This window comes from Erithacus rubecula (assembly GCF_903797595.1).
Source record: "Erithacus rubecula genome assembly, chromosome: 3".
Classification (NCBI taxonomy): domain Eukaryota; kingdom Metazoa; phylum Chordata; class Aves; order Passeriformes; family Muscicapidae; genus Erithacus; species Erithacus rubecula.
Genome location: NC_136689.1, coordinates 114,576,677 through 114,598,347, shown reverse-complemented (window position 1 = coordinate 114,598,347; position 21,671 = coordinate 114,576,677). Strand labels below are relative to the sequence as shown.

At 42.3% G+C, this 21,671-nt stretch overlaps 1 protein-coding gene across 1 annotated transcript; it reads right to left on the bottom strand.

Annotated features, from left to right (window-relative positions):
• Nucleotides 1-1,109: 1,109 nt before the first annotated feature.
• On the bottom strand, nucleotides 1,110-21,234 carry VXN (vexin). Its single transcript, XM_079302219.1, has 7 exons — nucleotides 21,173-21,234; nucleotides 19,629-19,802; nucleotides 16,640-16,695; nucleotides 10,255-10,402; nucleotides 7,350-7,411; nucleotides 5,577-5,662; nucleotides 1,110-4,078 (listed from the first exon to the last, which is right to left on the bottom strand). The coding sequence occupies exons 2-7, from the start codon at nucleotides 19,693-19,695 to the stop codon at nucleotides 3,892-3,894; spliced, it is 606 nt and encodes a 201-aa protein (XP_079158345.1). The 5' UTR covers nucleotides 19,696-19,802; nucleotides 21,173-21,234; the 3' UTR covers nucleotides 1,110-3,891.
• Between the last annotated feature and the right edge of the window lie 437 nt (nucleotides 21,235-21,671).

Below are 21,671 nucleotides of genomic sequence, written 5' to 3'. Positions count from 1 at the left end.
TTCTGTCAGATCAGTGCCCTAGTCAGTCTCTAGTTCTGGGGAATGCTAAATTATAAATTGACATGAAACATGTCTGAAAAATGCATTTCCTGCCAGATGTTATAAATTATGACAACAGGCTTGTGTCTGGTAATGCCAGAGGTGATGCTTTTGGCTGCACAGTTAACAACTTCTGTCTTGGGTGGAAAAATGGAAAAGATCACTTATTTTTGTAATCACTACTTCACATTTTTCTGATGGTGTGCTGGAGTCAACCTAATGCAGCTTTCTGTACAACTTCATCTGGAAAATATATTACACATCCACATCCTCTTCCATAGTATTTTTAATGCATGCCTAAAGATCAGGTATTCACAGAAAAGTTCCCAGCAGAGGCCAGGTCCTGGAAAAAGTCTGTGCCAGCTCCTGTGGTGTGGACACTCACTGAGAGAACACTCCCTGGCTGCTCATTCTAAACATAAATGGTGTCTGTAATGAAAGAGCCAGAAATGTGACAACTTTTCCCAGAGCTGAGTGACTGTGGGCAGTGCAGCAGGCAGGGAATGAGTCACCCTCTAACAGAGAGCTGTGAAGTCTGGGTTGGTGGACCATGCTCACACCATTTGCTTTGTTCCTTCTATCCTGAATTCTTTCCACTTGCAGTCCTGAGTCACCTTCCCTAGGCTGGGCTCCTGTGGTCCTGTGCCATCTACCTCAGGCTAGGCTCTCCAAAGTCAGGGTTGTGTTTGAGGTAAGTTCAGTGATTTTTTTTGACAACTCGATTTGCTTTATTCTCTACCAGAGCCTTAAATGCCTTTCAGAAGTCTCTGTCTTGGCACTCTGATGGGAGGGAGGTGACACAAACATCGTGACTGGGGTGTGCTTGAGGTCAGATGTGTAAAGGTGCATCTAACTGCTGACAGTGCCAGGGCTTTTCTCTGCACACCTAATCATAAAATGGTCCTATCACCTGTAGAATACTGGACCTGCTCACAAATACACTTTCAGGAAGTGATGAACAAAGTTCATGTTCTTTGCTACTTTTTTCAGTACCATGCACCCTCCTTTATTTGCCACTAAATGCTTCCCAAAAACTCTTAAGTCTCTGAGACCCATATATTACCATATATTGCTACTTGTTTATTTTGTTGTTTGTGTTTTTTTTAAGAATAGAACATACTTTTAAATCAATAAATACCAACTACAATACAAAAAAATCTCCATGGCAATTCCTGGAAATTAAATATGCTTCTTGTAAATAACTCCTTCTCTTGTAGATCCAAATTATAAATAAATAAATAAGAAAAGCATAAATACACATGTCAAGACACAGCAATTATTAAAAAGAAGTATTAATCATCTCCATCTTCATACTGCTCAAAGCTATTAATTAACAAAATAAATATTACTACAATGCAACTTCCTCAACAAGCAAAAGTCTTGCAGCACTGGACTGTGAGTACTTTGTGGGCCATGTTAACTACAAGGGCAAGTACCACAAATGTTCACTCTTGATTACACCTAATTCAGTAAATGGAATTTGCCAGTGTCTGTCCATCATCCTTATTTTTCCTTTTTTTAGGAAATGACACCAAAAAAGAGAAGCGGTGATTGGTCTTCTCCCTACTCTCTGAATGTATGTACTGCTATGCAAGGGAGCAGTCCCACTGAACTTACTAGGTTTACCTATATGTCTAAAAGTACATGCAAGGGTTTCTGGCAGGAGTTCTACAGGCTGAGGAGGGGGCTGAATGTGGTTAGTGATATTTGTAAAAACTGTTTCAGGAAACTCTTGACCATGGCTCCAGGTTGGCTCAGTCATAGAGGATCTGACATTGGCAGGGTGAGGGTTTTCAGGCTATTGCACAGGATCAGTGTGCCAGGCTCTAATTTAAAAGGGGGACCTCTGTGAGAAACCTGTTCAGATGTGCAGCCTTCAGTGGGTGCCAGTGTTGCTCTCTCATGGCAGAGCAGAGAACACAGGGTTGATACTGCCAGCATGTGGTTCACAAGGAGCTGTGTCCTCCTGCTTTCCCGGGAGCAAGAAATAAAAGCAGAGCAGATCATCCCTGTCTCAGGCTGCTGGGCCAGAGAAGAACTTTTACCCTTGGTAATGAGGAGGGAAAGTCTGTGTGGTTTTGAGGCTCAGAGTTTTCCTCTGACCAGTTGAGCACCTCTGAAGGAGGAGCCTGTGACTGAAGCAGTGACAGACAGCTGGACAGGAGGGTGACAGAGGTATTTCATGAAGGTAGAGTGCCTCTCTCTCCTTGGCAGACTCTGGACTGACTTGGCTCTAGCAGCATGAAGAGCCACAGTGCCTTTTAAAGTAAGAACTTCCATCCCCATCCTACTACCATTTCCACCATGTCCAGCCCTAAATATGTTTTCCCTGTTGCCCTCCTTGCAGTCATCATGACTGTATGCTCTGTAAAGCTACTGGCCTACTCCCTTTGTTTTCCCATTTTGTGAACTTTGGTTGCTCAGGCTGTCAAGCTGCAAACCTCTCCTGTGTGCTGCTCCATCCTGCTCAACCCAAGAAGACCTGGCAGTCTTTCCCTCCCATTCAGGTGGTCCCTTGGTACTTCTGACCAGGGCCAGCTGCCCTTCACCACCATGGCATTCTCTGTGATGGCATCTCAGTGCATTTCACTGCACTGGCTGCAGGCAGGCAAGTTTCATATGAGAGCTCCTTCCCTCTGCTGCTGTAATAGAGTCTGACTTTTATTTTTAATTTACGCTTTGGTGCACTGGCGGTTAGATTAGAGCTCACCATTACTATAAACAACAGGAGATATGCCTCATTTAAAGATGAAGTTCTGTATTTAGGGAAACCAGTGTTTTTTTATGATAACTAGAGGAGCACTCACAGAAGGCAACTACTGCTCACGACTAATACAATATTGTCCATAACAGTGGTGAAAACTTTTTTTGTAAAACTGTTTTGTCCTTTTTTTGAGAGAAAAACTAAAGAGGACATTACCAGAAATTTCTAAATTGGAAAAACAAAAAAGGGGTGAAAAAATTTTAAAGCAAATTCCTTTAAATCTACCTATTCATAAGCACAGGTCTCTTACATGCAAATATCTTATATTTAGTTACCTAAATTTGCACCATTTACATACTTTCCTTCCTCCTAGTATTTTGTGCACTTAATGTAATATTCTTTACCACATGGGTAGAGGGTAAATTGCTGACTAACTTTTCACTTACAAGCAGGCTCTAGGGCAAAAAGTGTCCATTGAGGTTACCGTGTTGCTCATAGCTTGATCTGGCAGGATACCTTAAAACACAAATCACTTGTCACATTACAAAGTTTGGTATTTTTGTTTGCAAACTTGCTCAGTTCTGGCCCATTGTTTTAGAATTTTTGCATCCTTTACTCCTGCCTTGAAACATCAAAATGGAAGGAAAGAGATATTTAGGATGTGTCATTCAGCCAAGCATATCCCAAGATGAGGTTTTTATCTCATGATATGAGAGGGGAAGGACGACAAGCTGTGGTGCACAAGTAGATCCTTGGGATTTAATGGCACTCTGTAATCAGTCTGTTGCCTTGCAGAAATTCACAAACCTCTTCATAGGCTTCTCTTGTTGCAAGTCCAAGCTCAGTTAGACAGGGCATAGAAAATGTTGAATGGGTCAGCAGTAGTCTCAACATTGAGTCAAAATGTAAATCTAGTGGGATAGTTGGGATTTTAGTGTAATGCAACAAGGAAAGGCCATTGAGTTGCATCATATTCACCATTTTTACCTTTGTTAGCCTTTCTCTCACTGTTCTGAGGCAATGGCATCAAGTAATAAAAAGGATATGATTTTTCTGGATGATCTGTGCTGTGTCTGTTCCCTCATTGATCCTAAAGCACCTTGTCCTGCCAAAGGAGCTTCTGCCTTTCCAAGGGATGCCGAGCCTTTTCAGTCTGCCTCAAAGGCACTGTTTGTTGCCCCCAGGTACTCTGACTTCTTCTTGTGCTTCATCCACATCTTCCTCAGGAGGCTGGGTGTCCCGCACAGGTTGCCTCCTGTCAGTGGTAGGGAAGCTTCTGCTCCTGGTGGCAGGGCCAGGTCATACTCTGTTGTCTTCCTCCAGCGTTGCCTGTGGCTAACAAATAAAACACAAGGTGTGTACAGAGTTGTCTTGGGTTGCAATACAGGATGTGGCCAGAAATGTGTGTTCTATCCCCATCTGTTGAATCTCGGTCCAGCAGTGACCCTTATCTCAGTGGCACACACTATCTGCTAATGGGCCATCTTTAAGACCAGGTAGGGCAATCATCTTTATCTTTTCCACAACCCATCCTCCCTCCAGGAAGATATCATCTGCTGATGGGCCATTGAGTCCCACTGTGTGACTGATAAAATTACATCATCCCACTGGGACATGCTCCAGCCAGGGGAGGAGCCAAGCCTTTCCTACCTAGATAAAACCTGAGATTTTGGACAGCAAGATATCATCTTTCCACTGGATTCCAGAGGAAAGTTGGATCTTTCCACATCATCCCTTCAGAGGAAAACTGCACCTTCTACAGGAGCACTGCTCCAGCTGAACCACATCTGCCACTGCAGGAGGATGCAGCCACCATTTAATGGGACTGCTACCAACACCCTGACTGACAGGGTGTCAGGCTGTATTCTGACTCTGTCAGTGTTTTGGGATTGTTCTTTGTAATACTGTACTTCTATTTTAATTTTCCTAGTAAAGAACTATTATTCCTAATTCCCATATCTTTGCCTCAGAGCCCTTAATTTCAAAATTTTAATAATTTGGAGGGAGTGGGTTACATTCTCCATTTCAAAGAGAAGCTCCTGTCTTTATTGGCAGATAATTGTCCTTCAAACCAGGAGAAGAATGCTTCTCCCTGGCCCTTCTTCCCTGCCGATGGCCACCGGCCACTCAGAGCCAAGAGATGCCTGGATGAGAAGGTGTGCCTGTGCCTGGGATGGGCAAGTCTGGAATGGGCAGGGGCTCTGTGGGTCAAGGGGCTGGGATGCTGCACTGCCACCACAGCTTGGTGCCCTTGCTCCCTCACTGCCGGGGGGACACTCACACAAGGGGATGGGCTGCAAGTGGATGTACTCTAAGTGCATCCTCTCTAGCAATTGCCACCCAACAAGGAGTGGGGGGATTGTCCAAGGACAGAGCTGGAATCTTCCACCAAAGCCCCAGGGACCACTGGCAGTGATGAGCTCTCCTGGCTGAGGGGAACTTACACCTCTGTAAGAATGGAGTGTGAGGACACTGACAATGAACTAGTTACTGTCCCTCGGGTGACAATGGTGGCATCTCAAATCCCACCCAGATCCATGTCTGGGTTAACAGCCTGTTGATGACTGCATTTGTACTATGGTCAAGTTGTTACTTAATTGGAGTTTAAGACCTATTTTTTTTTTCTTCAATTAATTACATTTTCTAATTACATTTTAGGGGGAAAATGCTTCTATTTTGAATTATGATGGTTTTTTTTCCTAGTGATAAAGTAGAGCTTTAATGAGCACTGAGACAGCTGTATAAATGGCCATGGCTGATAATAAAATTATCACAACCTTTTCCAATCTCTCCCTGCCTTTGAGGCCTGTCTGGAGGGTGGGAAGGGACTTACTCTTCCAGAGAAGAGCGGTCGCGTGTGGGCGAGCCCGTGACAGCCACAGCTTTCACTGTGATGTGGGCAACTGGAGATGGAGGAATCTGTGGGAGGACAAAGCACATCGTTAGGAAATGCCACTGATGAGTGGGGACACCGGTTCATCTGAGGAAAGAGGCTGTTTTAAGAAAACCAATAAATGCTGTAAATCTCTTAACAAGAGAAAGCAGGTTAAGGATTTGTCTGCCCAGCTCTCACCCACACAATTACCAGTTGCTCACGTGAATATTCTCACTGAGCTCAGCACTAGACTTGTATGAGCAAGAGTTACACCTCTCATCAAAGCAGGGACATTTTATCCCCTAGTTTTTATGTTTAGCCTCCTGAGGCTTTGTGCAGAGTGAGCATCCTGCCTCTTGCAGCTCCCCACCTCTACAGCTGCCTGGGAAGCAGATGCCTCAGCCATCACAGTTCCTTGAGCACTCTGAGATGTTTCCCTGGTTTGTTGCGTGCTGTCTGTGGTGTGGGGGCACCCTGGTTATGCTCCAGTTCTGCCATGGCCCCACAAGTGCCTCATCATCCATTTCCTCCTTGTCTTATTTGATCATAAATTGCCTGCCAGAACTGAGTCACATTTTCCCATTAACAGGTCTCTGAGAATAGCATATCCTCCAAGATGGTAAGTTAAAGTGCAAGTTGCTCAGAAATAGAAAAAAAATGTGAGGTGATCTCATTATTTCAGGTAATAAGCACACTTACTGGTTTTACTAGCAATTCTGAAAAAAATATTCATATTATTATCACTACCACGTCTGGTCTTAAGCTTTCTAGGGCTATTTTTCTACTTTTCCTAGGATTAATCTGAGACTGGGTACATTCAGGTGTGTTTTTCAAGTATCCTAGAACTTAGAGATGTTTGAAATCACTTTTGTAAGCATCCTTTGAAGTTTAATTGTGTAGGTTCAATTTGATTCATTACACTGAATGATATTAGTTTTAACCATCCTTTTTTATTATTATTATATATTATTTCATACTATAGTATATAATATATATAATATACTATAAGTATTATACTGTCATTTTTCTTAAGTGTAGCCTAGCTATCAGCTAGCAAGAATGCTTCAGCCATCCAAAAGAGCCCCTGAAACCATACCATTTCAACAGCATGATCTGGTGTTGGCCAGAAACTATTCAAAATAATTTTTTCTCTTTGAAAAAAGTTGTTTTTTATTAAATGTAGGGACTTTGAAAATTAGGGGGGCATTGTAAGACAAAGAAGGGAGTGAAAACATTTTAGTAAGGGTGAGTAATTTTTAATCAAAATATTTTTTCTGCCTATTAGATAACACAAGGGGGTTTCTATGATAATTTCCCCATCAACTCTTTACTTATGTTTCTGACTTTGGAGATTATTGTGTCAGGTTGACATTCTGGAGAAAACATATTATTTGATGCTTGTCCCACTTGAGAAATTATTTTTTTCTGAATTTGTGAAATTCTCTGAGGGACAAAAGGTTAATTTCTCCCACCTCTTGCAGGTAGGTGAGCATCCAGAACAGGAGCCTGCCTGTTTCTGTCCCACCACTCTCCCTGGCTCCTGAGGGGCAGATCTGTGTCCTGTGCCAGTCTCTGCTCCCAGCTAAGGGATGCTCTGGCATAAATTATGTTTCAAACTTTTACAAGGGCTGTGAAATCTGCAGGTGCTGCAACAGACAGTTACTGTGGGACATGGTGACAGGAGCAAGGTTTTACAGTGCATTGGTAGCTATTCTTGCTCTATTTGCTTACCAAAGATTTTCTGTCCAACAGATGATTATAGGACTTGGATGACTCTTGCTCAGTAACTCCCACTGCAAAGCATAAGAAACGTGATATTAGGTGCAATTATCTCATTGGCACAGCTTGTATGAAAAACCTCCTTCCATGCAGTGAAACCCAGATATGGACAGAGCCCAGATACAGGTTATAGTTGCACCTGATTTGATTATAGCCAAAAGAGCAGAGTGATCATCTATTGTGATGTCAAAATAAGTGATTGTGGAACTGCTTAAGTCATTCTGGAAAGTCTCTCAGCTTGCTCCTGGACTTTTCAAATGAGATGACAAGCTGCTCTCAGCACACCAAGCTAAGTGGGAGCCCCTCCTCTCTTTGTAAACACTCGTGTCTCTACAAAGAGCCCAAATGCTGCTCCTCAGCCCCCACTGCAGGTTTGTCCTGCCTAGGAGGTCATTCTCTCCTTTCTGTATTGCTCTGTATTGCTCTGGAGAGTTATTTTAACGTGGGCAGAGATGTGTGCTATGTCTAGCCTGTCACAGGGATTTCCACATTTCTGCCTGTGACTGAGTGACATCTCTCTGCTGTCCTCTACTCTGAAGGCTACCTTTCACTTTCAAGTAACTGCTCATCTGATAACTTACCCATGGATAATGCTCACTGACATTCCTGCTCACTGTGCCAAGAAAATAAATGAGTGAGGGATGCCAGATTTTTTCATGAGGCCAAATCCTCCTATCTGGCTGTGGGAATGTGAATCTACTGCTGTGACCAATGGAATATAAATAATAGCAGCAAATATGGAAAAAGCCAGCGTGCTGCTATAATGCTGTCTCTAGCATGACTAGGAACTGTCTCCTCCTTCTGGGGGCAATATTTGACTTTGATAAATATCCTAACCAGCTTCCTGCTCCACCCCCCTCCAGTAATTCCATTAGGTACCTTACTGTATCCCTCACGTCAAAGTTAATGCAATTACCTCCTCTCATCTTGCATATTAGGTACTAACAGTATTCAGCAAGTGGATCATCACTGCTTCAGCTAATGCCCGTATTTTGTCTTTTTATTTGGTTTTGTTTTCTCTTACTTTGTCTGATTCTTCCCTTCAGCCCCTTTTATTAGATACAGAAAATATTCTTACAAACTTTTAGAAAAATGTCTAAGCAAAAGGAAGTCCTCAAGGCTTCAGGTTTGCAGTAGTTGCCCTCGGGGCAGTGGTTTGCTGGATGCAGTGTGAATTCCACTTCCAGAAGTGCCTTTTCACATACTGGAATGGACTGTCCTTCTGCTTTTTTATTTGTGGAAGATTTCAGATGGTAGCAATAAAAGCTCGAATGACCTCATCTGTGTTCTTTTGTTTGTTTCTTTGGTTTTTGTTCTAATTTATACTTAGAAATTAAGTTCTGCCTACTCATTTCCCTTTCTCCCTCTATGAGACCTGTTTCCCTGTTTTCTGCTCTTCTTTTTAGATTCCTACAGCTTTTCTCTTGTTTGTACTTATCTTGTTTGCATCCCTCACCTCCCCTAACAGCAGAGACCAGCAATCCCTCCTTTCTGCCTCTCTGGCTCTCTGCCATCCCTGGACCCAGCCCCAGCCACTCCTCCTGTCCCTGCTCCAGTCCTGAAGCTCCACTTCTTTCTTCAGCCACGTCTTGGCTCTCCTGAGGTCTTTTTGAGATCTTTTCCTATGGTCCCAGGCTCAGTTTTCTCCTTTCCAGTTTCCCAGGCCCTGTTCTTGTCTGGTTTGTGCTCTTAATGGGATGTCTTATGTGCAATGTGGCTGCACAAAAGTGATGTGAGGAACATGCACCTACATGGACTTTCTTTAGAGATTTAGCACCTTTTAACATCTAAATTTCAATTTCTCTTGGAAAAACATGCCATTTGGGATTTCTTTAAGGACATATGACTTGTCTGCATCTGGGTGATTTTTCAAAGGAGAGCAAATGATGTGTTTTTGATTAAAAAGGCCATCCCATGTGAAACTGCACAGCCCTGCTCCAGCTTCAGTCTTCCAAACATAACACACCAGTGTTGGAGGAGCTGAATGGCCACTCTGTTTATGTTTACTCATCTCCTTGGTTTTGTACTGGCAAGCTCTATTTTTCCTTCACGGTTTCTCACAAATATGCTGGACAAGCTTTGGTTGCCAAAAAATCAGGTCTGTGGCTGACATCCAGAATCTGAAAATCCATCCCAAATGATGAATCCATCCCAAATGATTACATTCTGGCTAATTTTAAGCAACTGAACAGGGATCTTATATAATAAGATGACACAGGCAAAGTCAGTAATTTACAATTTATCATCTGTAAAACATTGTCAGGAAGTATTTATGGCTCTGAATAAAGCCAGTTTATGATTGAATTGAGCAATGCCATGGTCATTACCTCATTAATTCCACTGGATATTTTAAGTGTGGAATTATTCTCCAGGTATATAACAAAGTGCCTGCTTTGCTGTGGACTGGAAGAGTGCAATGTCTAAAGGTGTTCTACCGCCACATAAATAATAATATATAATATATAATATATAATATATAATATATAATATATAATATATTATTATATATCATATATTACATATTACATATTATATATCATATATTACATATTACATATTACATATTATATATTATATATTATATATTATATATTATATATAATATATTATATATTATATATTATATATTATATATTATATATTATATATTATATATTATATATTATATATTATATAATACAAATTCTAATGAATATAAATGTTAATATAATTAATACTGATAAACAAAAAAATAAAATAATGAAAATAATAATAATAAATGTTAATATAATAATAAAATAAAAATAATAGAAAAAATAAAAAAATAATTATAGATAATGAATAATAGATAATGAATAATGAATAACTGTGGACTCACCGTGCTGGGCAGTGCCCTTGGCAGGGCAGGCTCCCCGCTGCCCACCCTGCAGGCAGCCCCCTCCCCGTGCCTCCTCCTCGCCTCTTGCCTGGTACAGCACATGCAGGAGCTCGCCCTGGTGTGGCCCCCGGTCTGATATGGCCACCACCTACAGGAGAGAGACAAACTGTTGGAACACAGAAGCCTGGCAGTTTTGAGCTTTTGAGCTTTCTGACACTGACCCCGAGGTGAACACTGCTTTTGACCTGAGGCCTTGGAGAAGGCTTCCAATTTGAGATATAGAGTCACAGGTGTGTGATTTCACATGGTGAAAGGTTTTGAATCTGAGGTTTTTAGAATATAGTAATAGGTATGAGACAAGATGGAAGTTTTTGGGTGCTGTCTCTTCCTATCTTCTTCTTCATGATTTCAGGTAGCAGTTTTTGGTTGGATAGTTAGTGCTGCACTGAGGGTCACAGAGGTTTGGTTATCAGGTCAAAAGTATAAATAATACAGGTGTTAGTTCTTTATTGGATTGTTTAACTTTAAAAGACCTTGTAGCTAGCTAGAGTCATTCTTTATTTTGCTTGCTTTTAGCTGGTAGCTAGAAGTGGTGCAGAACTCTTTGTACTTTAGACAAGATTTAATAAACTACCAAGTCTGAACATGAGAAATTCGTGTTCTTCGTGTTTTTAATCCTGACTCTGAGTGAAGACAAAAAAAAAAAAAAAAAAAAAAAAAACCAAACTGAGACAAGCCACTAATTAGGTGGTGCAGTTAACCCTATTTACAGCAAACCCCCCCGTTACACCTGGCCCTAGGGATTAGGTGGTCTGTCCAGGTCATGGGGGAGCTGAAAGGCTGCTTGTCCTTCCTACTGCTTTGCTGTCATCTGAAGGGGATTTTGTCAGGTGGGGACTGCGAGATTTGTGGGATTTTCTTTGGCTTCAGCTTCTGTGCTGTGTATAGGAGTATGGGAAAATCCTGCTGGGTCTTTTTGGGACCCAGTTGCTTAGTTGCACCTTTTTGTATTCTCCTCTGGAGACTGAAGTGTTCCACTTTCCAAGCTCTAAATAGGATATGCCTCTGAGACAACTCAGATTTATTTTCTTATTGCATCACATCTTGGACAATCACTCAAACTTATGCAATATAAATTACAAATTCTGTTTCCTTATGGTCTCTCTTGTCTTTCGAACTTACATATTGCACTCAATAAGTGATTGCAGAGAATATGAGGCAGAGAGGAATTGTGCTCCTAGAGATTAATTTTCACAAATATTTGCTCACACAGACAAAACTCACTGACAAAGTTGCAACTTTGAGCATCAGCCCCCCTGGTATCTCAAATAGTCCCAGAAACAAAATCAAGTTCTTTTCCAATCAATTACAACTCAGCCATGGCACTCACTGTACTGCCACAGGCAACTGAGGAGGCAAGGGCTAATCTGAGTTTGGAAAAACAGGGATACACCTCAAAGGAGTGGATTCATCAGGACTGCTATCCAGGATGGTCTGGAAAGAGTTTTCTCAAGAAGATCAAAGTTCTAACAGCAGGGACAGAGTGTTTCATACTTGGTTGGCTTTTTAAAAATTCTTCCCTAAGGAATTGCTGCTGTCATACAGAGGAAAACTTAAACAGGGTGAAAATCCAAACCAGCAAGGAAACAAGACATGTGGCAACTATTCAGACTATTTCCTATTAGGATTACTGACGACTGGTTGCTGTCTAAGTGTTTTAGATATAAACATAGTCATTTTGTCTCAAGACTGAGGCCAACCACTGGCTAGCCTAGTATTGGCATAGAAAAAGCCTTAATTCTGTCTATTGCTCTGCCTTCTAACACACACTCAAGATAAAAACAAGACCCTATTCAAGCATGTCCCCTCAAGTTGTCCATTTCCTCTAATTAAGTGTCAATTCACTTTGCCATTAATCCACAATATTCTGCATATATGATTTCTTACACAGACATAACAACACATGCTAAACCCATGTTTTCCAAAACAGGAAAGAAGAAAAACCCCAACCTTATAACTTTTAATTCTTTTATCTCCATGTGTCCTCAGGAGTCTGGATAAGACCTAAATTCTACTGGCTGGTAGGATGAGAAGAAACTGCCCAACAACAGGCAAAAGTGCTTCTGGAAAAGGCAGGTAAGGCAACCAAAGCCTAATCCAAGGCTAATCCAGAAATAGGGGCTTTCCCCTATTTCTGCGGATTTTGACTCAGCCTAACATGCTCCATGTGCTGTAAACTATTTAAAGACATGCCCAGTGTTCAGTTAAAGGGACTACTGTGTCCTTGAAGACAAGCACATGCTAAAGGAGGCTGCAGCTGGCTCCCAGCTCTTCTGACCACAAATTTGGAGCTGCCAACAGAGCTGAGCCTCAGCATTGCTCTGATGTTTCAGAATGAGAGTGATGCTGGTTGTGAGGCCTCCTGTTGCTGCTTGAGCTGTTGGCATTGGCTCCATCCCCACTGCTCCTGGAGCAGTTCCAGCACCTCCCATCCCTCTGCAGCAGCTCCTTGCAGGCTCCTGTGTCCACACACTGCTGACCACACAAACCTCACAAGCTGCTCTCCAGAGCATCACCCCCTCCACCACGGTCACACCACTGGGGACCCCTGTCTCCAGGACTAATATGATGAGACTGTGGCTGGCAGGGGTGTCTAATGACAGCCCTTGGAGTCTGCCTCGTGTGAACCAAGATCTCCCAGCTTTCAAGGAATGCCACAGAGCTCAGCTTTTCCCACCATCTCTGGAAAAATGTCCAGTGCTCTTGGTCACTGCTGGTCAGTCTTTGCTGGTGTGTGACAGAAAATGTCATCAACCCTCTACCACTGAGACACCTGAGGTCACTTATTTTGCATTGTCATGGAAAGAGCATTTTTGGTAAGTAGGATGCTGGCTGCAGTCACCTCTAATCCTGAAAGTGGCTTATTTGATCAGTGTAAACCACCATGGACTTGAAACTTAACATTCTGCCTACGTGTTGCACAGGATGAAATACAGTTTGGGGAAGAGGAAGGATTTTATCCTGATTAATAGCAAAGATTATTTAGGCACAATGTCTGTGTTTTCAAGATTCCTTGTTACATATGATGTCAGTAATGCCAAAATGCCTTCAAGCAGCAGAACCTGTGTAAATAAGTTGCAGTGCCATTTTCCATTACTGGAGACAACAGTGTAATCTCTATAACACATTTTTAGCTAACATCTTTGCAGCATTTGGTTGTAGCACACTTTGGGAGTTCCTTATCTCCTAATTCAAGATTTCACAGTGATTTTGGCTACCTCACCCTTTACTGTAATATGCAAAGACTTATCTAGGTCAGGAAACTAAACCTGCTGTAGCTCGGTTTTGATCTAAATTGGAGCTGACATTTCTCTAGGGTACCTAGGGTAAGGCAGAAGGATCAACTGGGAGTCACTTTTCTTTTCTAGACATACCAGGAAACTTAAATCTGTGCAAATGGCAGAGTCAGCCAAACAATGCAGAATTAGCAAACTGCTGTCTAAAAACCAACTGTTTTTAGAACCTGTAAATCCTTTTACCGGTCCCGTTTGTTTGCAGGATGCCAACTCTGAAATCAGAGCTCAGCAAACTCTCTTTTTATGCACTTTGCCATGCACATGAGAGCACTGAGGCCTGACATATCCAGTGTTTGCATTAGCTGTGTTAGGAGGGAAGGGGCACAGAGGACACAGGACGGTGGATGGTCACAAAGAGGCTGTTCTAACCATCCTGATCCTGGACTTAAAATCCTGCTGCCAACCAACAATCATCCAGAAAAGGTGACAATTAAATATCTGGCTTTGGATAAAACTTTGAAAATTAGAGTCTGAACAACAGTGTGCCTGTTAGTGGAGAAAATTTCAGATTTGAAGAGTTAAGTTATTTTGATGGCCTATTGCTGAGCTAATTTTTAATGTGACAGCTCTAGCATGCACAGGGGTATTTCCTACTTTCTTGCAAAGTAGACAGATACTGGTGTCCAGACAGCTTTTCCACCCAAGGGATTTTGGGGCTAGAAGAAGAAGAGAAGGGAAGGATCTACTGTCACTGGAAATAACTATTAATATGGCAATAGGAGCTGCAAAAACACATATTGGTGAAACAATCAGCTGAAAAGAACAGGGGCTTCCTCCTTTCTGGGATGAGTTCTTGTATGTGTTGGAAGTTACCCCCCACAGTCAGTAATTTGAATGTTGAATCACTTAATGCTACACTGCTTGAGTATTTCTGCTGTGAAAAAAAGGTCTGGCAGATGTCCACGTTGGTTGCTATTTTTGTCCCTGCTGAGGATTAAAGTTGTGCATCCACTGCAATCACCAGAGCAGAAGATTTTGTGTTAGCTGAGGCATTTCTACAGCTCTGACTGCAGGTGCAGATGTAAAAGTGAAAAATAAACAATCATTCTGCGACTTTTCTGTGGGTCTAGAAATTGGCAATCACAGCTTCCTTACAGGCACATCTATTCCAGTATGTGCCATTTACTTCAGTGCTTACTGCAAGCAAGCTGCATCCCCCTGAAGAAGGGGAAAGTCTCAGAGCTGGCTGTGCGATCACTTTGGTTTGAGAGCCATCCTTGTTTTTTAGCTGGAGCTGCAGACCATTCCTCAGGCTTGGTGTTCCCACTGCTAATATGATGCTGCCTGCATCATGACTAAGAGCCAATCAAAGGACAGCCTTAACTGGGGTCAGGAAAGCCCCAAAGGAAAAAAAAAAAAACCCAATCCTCTTAAAATACAGCAACAAAACAGGGACTTTCTTATGTTATTTTCTTAGGCCTTTATGAGTACAGTGCTGCCACAGCAGCTGATCCATTCCAAATTAAATATTAGATGCTTCCATTTAGTAGAAACAACTATGTACTGAGATTTGGAACAAGATAACAGACACATACTTTCCCTTGATTTTGATGTAAGCCAGCTGAAATTTTTCAGCTGAATAGTTCTATGCGAAATACTGTAAGAAAAAAAAAAAAAGAAGATAAACTCTCTGAGCATTGGTCTTTTCTGCTGTTTTTATATTGCACGGAAAACAAATTATACCAAAGGTTTAACAAATAAAAATGGAGTATCTCAAAATGGCTTATTTTGAGTAACACTCCAGCAGTATGACTCATCTTCCTTTGGAATGAAGAGTAATTTTGAAATCTCAGCCTGAGCTATGGAACAAAACCAACCAAACCAAGACTGTCACAATTTGGGAAAATACACATATGCACAGTTTCTACCCAAAAAAATGACAGACATGTTACTGACTCTTCCTGGGGACCACTTCAGGTGTCCTGTGACATATTGGGATCCTGTGATCTGCTTTAATAACTAAAGGAGAGGGTAGGAGTGAATGTAATGTGGGTTTTTTTTGTTTTTTTTTTTTTTTTTTTTTTCCAGTGCACAGATAAGTGTGGTAAGCAGGAGGACCTACAGTTCTATGGGGAGATCAGGGAATCAGGAATACAAAGAAAAGGCTCTCTGAAAATGAGGATGGATCTGGACATGGAAAAAGGGAAGGCCCTGGAGCTAAATACTTCAGCAAAGTTCCAGAGAAGAGACAGGTCTGTGGTGAGAAGAAATGCTTTGGCAGAAGAGTGTCAAACATGTAAGAAGTGCTTTGATATGCAGAAGAGACTGTCATTCCTGCAAATCAGCTATAAGGACTGTGGAAGGGGTTGTGGATGGGTCAAGTGGATTTAAGGAGGGAAAACCATCACTGAAGATAAGAAACCTCACACCAATGTGTGAAAGCACCTGAACTTGCAAGACATTCACTCAGAGCATGACAAATGTTCAGTTATTTTAGTTTGGGGGGGGGGTCCCTCATCTATAGGGATGGGGTAAAATTTACTCTGTGCCCTCTGCACTGAGGATGAGGTGAGGGCAGGCAAGCACTGCTGGGAGCAGGGGACAAACATTCTCCCTGGGTCTCTCAACTTTTAGGGTCAAATTTACAATCCATTGCTTGGTGTTTTTCTCCCAAATTCCCTAGGATACTGGCTACTTGATTAACATGATTATTGTTATTACTTGATTAACATTGGTATGATTTGCTTACTTTTCATTCCTGCATGTCTCTCTGGACTTACTGTGAAGACCCTATGGAGAATAATTAAATCTATGATTCCTTCAGATGGCCAGTGTTTTTAAGCCACTATGTTAATTTTCACTGCCTCTGCATGGCAAGACCATCCTTTTCTGTTACAAAGCACTTCTGTAAATAAACTGCAGCTTTACAGAAACTCCTGTTACCCACCCCACTCCCTCCATCAGACACAGATGCACTTCTTTACCCTGGAAGATCTGCTTCCCATTCACCCATAGCACTTTTAAGGGTATGAGTGGCTAACTAGAATGTAAAAAAATAAAATTGGGAGAGGAAAGGAGATTTTTCTTACACTCTTAGTTAGGATGTGCTGCGTAGCTTTGGCTCGTCTTCGGGCAGGACTACATGCTGCAAAAAGAAAAACAGAAACATAGTCAGGATGCTGTGGAGGTGGACATGTGCCTCCAAAAGTCCTCTGTAAGAATTCACTGGGGGCATGGTGGGAAGAGGAGGAAGAAGAAAGGGTTTAAGGAAGATTCCATCTGAAACAATCCAAAAGAAAGTCCCTTTTGATGTGATGTCAGAGACCATGCTCTAGCTATACAATACAGAAATTCCTGGCCACAGGGCCACAGCCTATCCTGAGTTCCTGCACCTCTCCCATAGGCTTCCAGGAGGAACACTCCTTCTCCTTTCTTAGTTTTGATCTGGCCTCCTGCCAGTATTTCAGTAGGAAATGAATAGTGTATACATTAACTTGGAGACTGATGATTTTATCTAGTTAGGAAATTTATCAATAAACTCAAACTCCCTCATGGGATTATTTCACTTTTACTGCTGCATGATGTCCAAAGCACATTTGGGCTAAGCCTAATCTTTTCTTTTTCAATCTTCAAAATGACCTGTTCTGTTCTTTAGCTTGGGACATTTTGCTTAAAGTCTGTTTCTCATTTTTATTTCTTAGACCCATGGAGACAGCAAAATGATAGAGACCCTGACCAATAGACACACGGCATGCCAGGGCCATAAGCCAAGCTTTTGTCTGGACTGGGGTGATTGGTTTTGGTGATGGCTTCAATGGACTAAGTGAAGGCACTTTAAACTTTTATTGAGTTAGACTTGAAACTGGCCTGAAAGACTGTGATACTCCCAGCTCTCCCTCTCATCATATCTTCCCCTGCCTTGTGTTCAGGCTACTGGAGCTGCAGGATTTCACCACCAGTGACAGAAACAGGCTTGCAGAAAGCTGCCAAATGTGGAGAATTAGCTCCAATTCTAAAGGCTGACCCTGGGGGCAGGGCACATGAATGGAGGTTTCCTATTCAGGCTCTGTGTATAAACCAAAGGCTTTGAAGAGCCAGGAAGGTTTGTTACAGGATGAGGAGTGACTCTTACTCCCCAGGTGAGCTTTCCTTCATGTTGTTGGCATACATTTACTTGCAGTGCTTATCACTGCCGTGTATTACTGTTTGCAGTATTTATTCTGGAGTAATTTTTTAAAGAGTTTTGGAGCTGTGGAAGTAGCTGAAGGTCATCCAAGGCTGCTTGTTACTGCAGCCAGACTTCTCTCCTCAGATGGCAGGAATAACAAGTGACTGGGTTTCCAGGGCTCTGAACAAGCAGAGCTGGCAGTGACACCCAAGTCACTCTTCCTAGACAGCCTGTGTGTGTCTAACAGCCATCCCTCCACACCCCAGTGAGGATATAAGCACTGAGCATTAGGAGCCCACTGGAGAGGATATTCTGGCCTGTGCTGTGGCTGTAGTGAAACAGGACAGGAAAATGGAAAGGGTCCCTTTGAGCAGCCCATTGCAGCACAGGGCACTTCCACACTGAGCTCATCTCAAGTAAGTTATCTGCCTGCCTAGAGTGTGCTGAGCTGTCAGCATGATTACAGTCTGTTCTGCACGGTGTGGTATCCTCAGGGATCCTTACTGTCTTCTCCTGCAGGTCACATTTTATATTTTAAACCATGGTGAGTGTGGGATGAAAGCCAGACAAACACAATGAAGGTGGTTTGGGTTTTTTCAAACCTAGGAAAATTCTGTAAGTTGTTCTTGAAGCTGTTTCCATTACCTTTACTTCTGGAATTTCACTGTGTGAGGACTAAACTAATTGCTCATAAGCAAAACACTCAAATGCAGAAAAGTTTAGTAATACAATGAAATATCTTCTTGTCTCTCTGGTATTTTAGGTATTTTACCACACAGTGTAAGGAACGCAGTTTTTTAGAGATTTCTACCAGAAGCAAGTGCTCTTGTGCTGTTATAGTTGCAAAAGGACCAACACTTAAATGTGCCTAACAGTAATAAATGTTCCTGCTTTCAGAGCACATATGATCCACAGTCCCTCATCCCCTCTTGTCTGCCAGAATGAGTGGCAAAAGGCTCACGGGGGCTGAAGAAAGGCAAGGCATGAAAGGGCAGTCACAGCACCAGCAAACAGGCAATTACTTGAATAGGCATTGAAAGAAGGGTGAATCACAGAGGTAGCCAGGAGTGACCCACTTGCGTGGGAATACAATGGCAGGATGCAAACAGTGGGGCTGCGAGGCTGTCCCTGCAAACACAAATTTCTGCAGAGAGCTGGCAAAGGGAGAGAAGGACGAATTCTTGCAGATGATGTATGTGGATTTGCCTGCAAAAGGATGTTTGTATGTGCAGCCCAGATTTCGGGCAAGAAATACAATTACAGTGATGGTTCACTTTGTCATTTCCACTTATATTCCAAAATTAAGCAGCTGAGAGCTCATGCTTGCAGCTTGCAAGTAAAGATCTGATCTGGCCCCACAATTTGTTTTCCCTGCTTTCCCCTGCTTTCTTGTTGCTGAAATATGCAGCCATTGAGTTTAAACTAATTTGTTCAATCAAATGCAGGCTGGGCTTTGTCCGGTTCTTACTCTTCATTAGAAGCAATTAATGTTAATCATGCATTCATTTCCAGGGCATGGCTTTGGAAATGTTCCACTTATTGAGCCAGCAGACTTAAATTCAACATTCATGCACTTCACCCACTTCTAACTGCTCGCAGAACTTCATTCTCTTTTCTATTACACAGAGAAGCCACACAGTTGCAAGCTGTCACTTTAGCAGTTACCTCATAGGTATAGCAACACCGACTCCAGATCTCCCAATTTTGCCAGAGCAGAGGTTTTACAGAGCCCCAGTATTGAAGCACCTGCACGGATTAGGTAGAGAAAGCAGCAGCGAGCGCTGGGCTGCAGGCAGAGCACGGCACAGCAGAGCAGATGAGCTGCTCTCTTCAAATATTTCCCCGCTGCTACATACCCCATCCCTCTAAAAGACAACACCGTAGCAGTTGTTAGATTTTGATGTACTCACATTTGGAAGAAATCACAGTGGTGAAAACTTCTAAATTTTCATCGCTGCAGCTGTAAATCTGGTGCATTTTCCACCTCTCCCTTACTGACTGCCTTTCAGCTTCATGCAACTGCTCTGAACTTCTGGTAAATAGGTTTCACTAATCCAATCTGGCTCTGTGATCATTGTCCAGATCTACAAAGGACAGACTGATGCTGTGATCTCATCTCATTCCATATTCTTCATTGCAACATTTTCTGCTCCCATCTGCCTTTCTATGAATAATATTAACACAAAGATTTAATTTAGCCCTTACTTAAGCCTCTACTCAGATAGGACCATTTTATTTTACATTTCCTTTTACCAGAGTGGAGAATCCTCTGCAATAAATAGCTAATAATTAAAGTCTAATCTACTGGCAAATGTTTACAGAAGTACTGCAAAGATATCTGAAATAAATTAGGTTGTGTACTTTAACACATTTAGCATAAAAATTTGCTCCTTACATGTAATAAGGAGTTGATTCTAGGTGTATTATGAAAAGCATTTTGTGCTTTACCTTTTCATTCCATAAACAAATACTGTAATCCTGGGTTTTTCAAAGTAAAATTTCAAAAAGCAAATGTCTAAGAAAGGCAGATGTGCATAGATCTCCTTGCCCCCTACACATCTGTGGTTGGAAGGGGAGGAAAGGTGGTTCAGTCATAGATGGGCTTCTGACCTGATGGCTCTGGGGCCTAATCCCCTATTTATGCACTTCAATAAAGGGTCTTCTTGCCAAAGCTTTAAATTTCTTAATACTCCTATCAGAATTTGCTCCTTTCCACCTCTACAAATATCAGCCCCCTCAACTTCTGGTGACTTAATGCTGCCATGGACACCCAAGAGAGAAAATTTTGGCTTGCAGGCTCCAACAACCGATATAGCTGGAGCACTTTCAAGTGTGAATAATGATATTAAATTATATCAGTCTAATGAATAGCCTTCATTACTACCACGTGTGTGTCTAATTAACACAAAAACAAGTGTTGCCTTCTCCTATAGATGTCTGCCACCAACAGTCCCAGATGGAAAGTGCCAGTGACCATGGGCTGTCACTGTTGAACGATTCTTATTTGAAATAATAAATATTGGTCAAACACACATCCTGAGCCTGGAAGCACTTTGGTTGAGTGGAAGGTGTGGCTGTTTCAGGAACGCAGTGAGCGAAGAGAAGCTGCTGTCACTTGTCACCTCCCAGGGCAGGCTCCTGCTGTCCAGGGGCAGCAAAGCCTCTGCAGGGCTGGGGGCATTGTCCCAGGAAACCGTGCCGTGCTCCAAGCAGGCAGTGGGACAGCAATATAATCACCCCAAAGTTCAATTAGTTTTTGATTTATTGCGCCACATGTTCTGCTTGTATGACTGATGTCATTAACATCAGGCTCGGCTGGCGCGTTCATCTGTCCCTGCCCGGTGCCTCTGAAGGAGCACGCACTCAACAGATGGGGAGCTGCCCGGGTGCGAAGGCAATTGTTTACCCCCCTATTGTCCCTGTGTCAAGCAATCAACCCAAATCCATTACCCACCGAGAAAAAGATCAGCGCACCGTCCATTCAGCACTGAATGGGGCAGAGGCGGTTATGCAGGAGCCTCTAAAAGCTTTCAAAAGAATAAAAAATAATAATGAAGACCAACACTGAATAGTCGATTAAAAAAAAAAAAAAAAAGCTATAACAAATCTAACCCACCCTTTATTTCACCTTCAGATATTCAGAGTCCTATGAGAAGAGGGGCACTTTTGGACCTAAGTCATTGTTTTCCTAATTCTAGGTATGACCTACAGATATTTTCAAATTATAGATGGGGTTTAACATTAGAACAAGTACTGGGTTCTTCATCCTTAGGGGGCTGGTGGGATGTGGAAACTGAAGTGAGGCTCTAGAGCTGATCACCAGCTGGCATTCACTGCATTATGAGGCAGGTAAGCTTTGGACACATTTTTACAAGGCATGGGATGCTTTGGGGACAAATCACTATACGGAAAAGGCACTCACATCACTTTCAGACAGAAAAATAGGGCTCAGG

Coding starts and splice junctions, on each gene's coding strand:
- VXN (XM_079302219.1), bottom strand. CDS start 19,695: ATGCACCAGATTTACAGCTGCAGCGATGAAAATTTAGAAGTTTTCACC. Junction 16,696..19,628: donor CACTGTGATTTCTTCCAAAT/GTGAGTACATCA, acceptor TTCTTTTTGCAG/CATGTAGTCCTGCCCGAAGA. Junction 10,403..16,639: donor AGCACATCCTAACTAAGAGT/GTAAGAAAAATC, acceptor TCTCTCCTGTAG/GTGGTGGCCATATCAGACCG.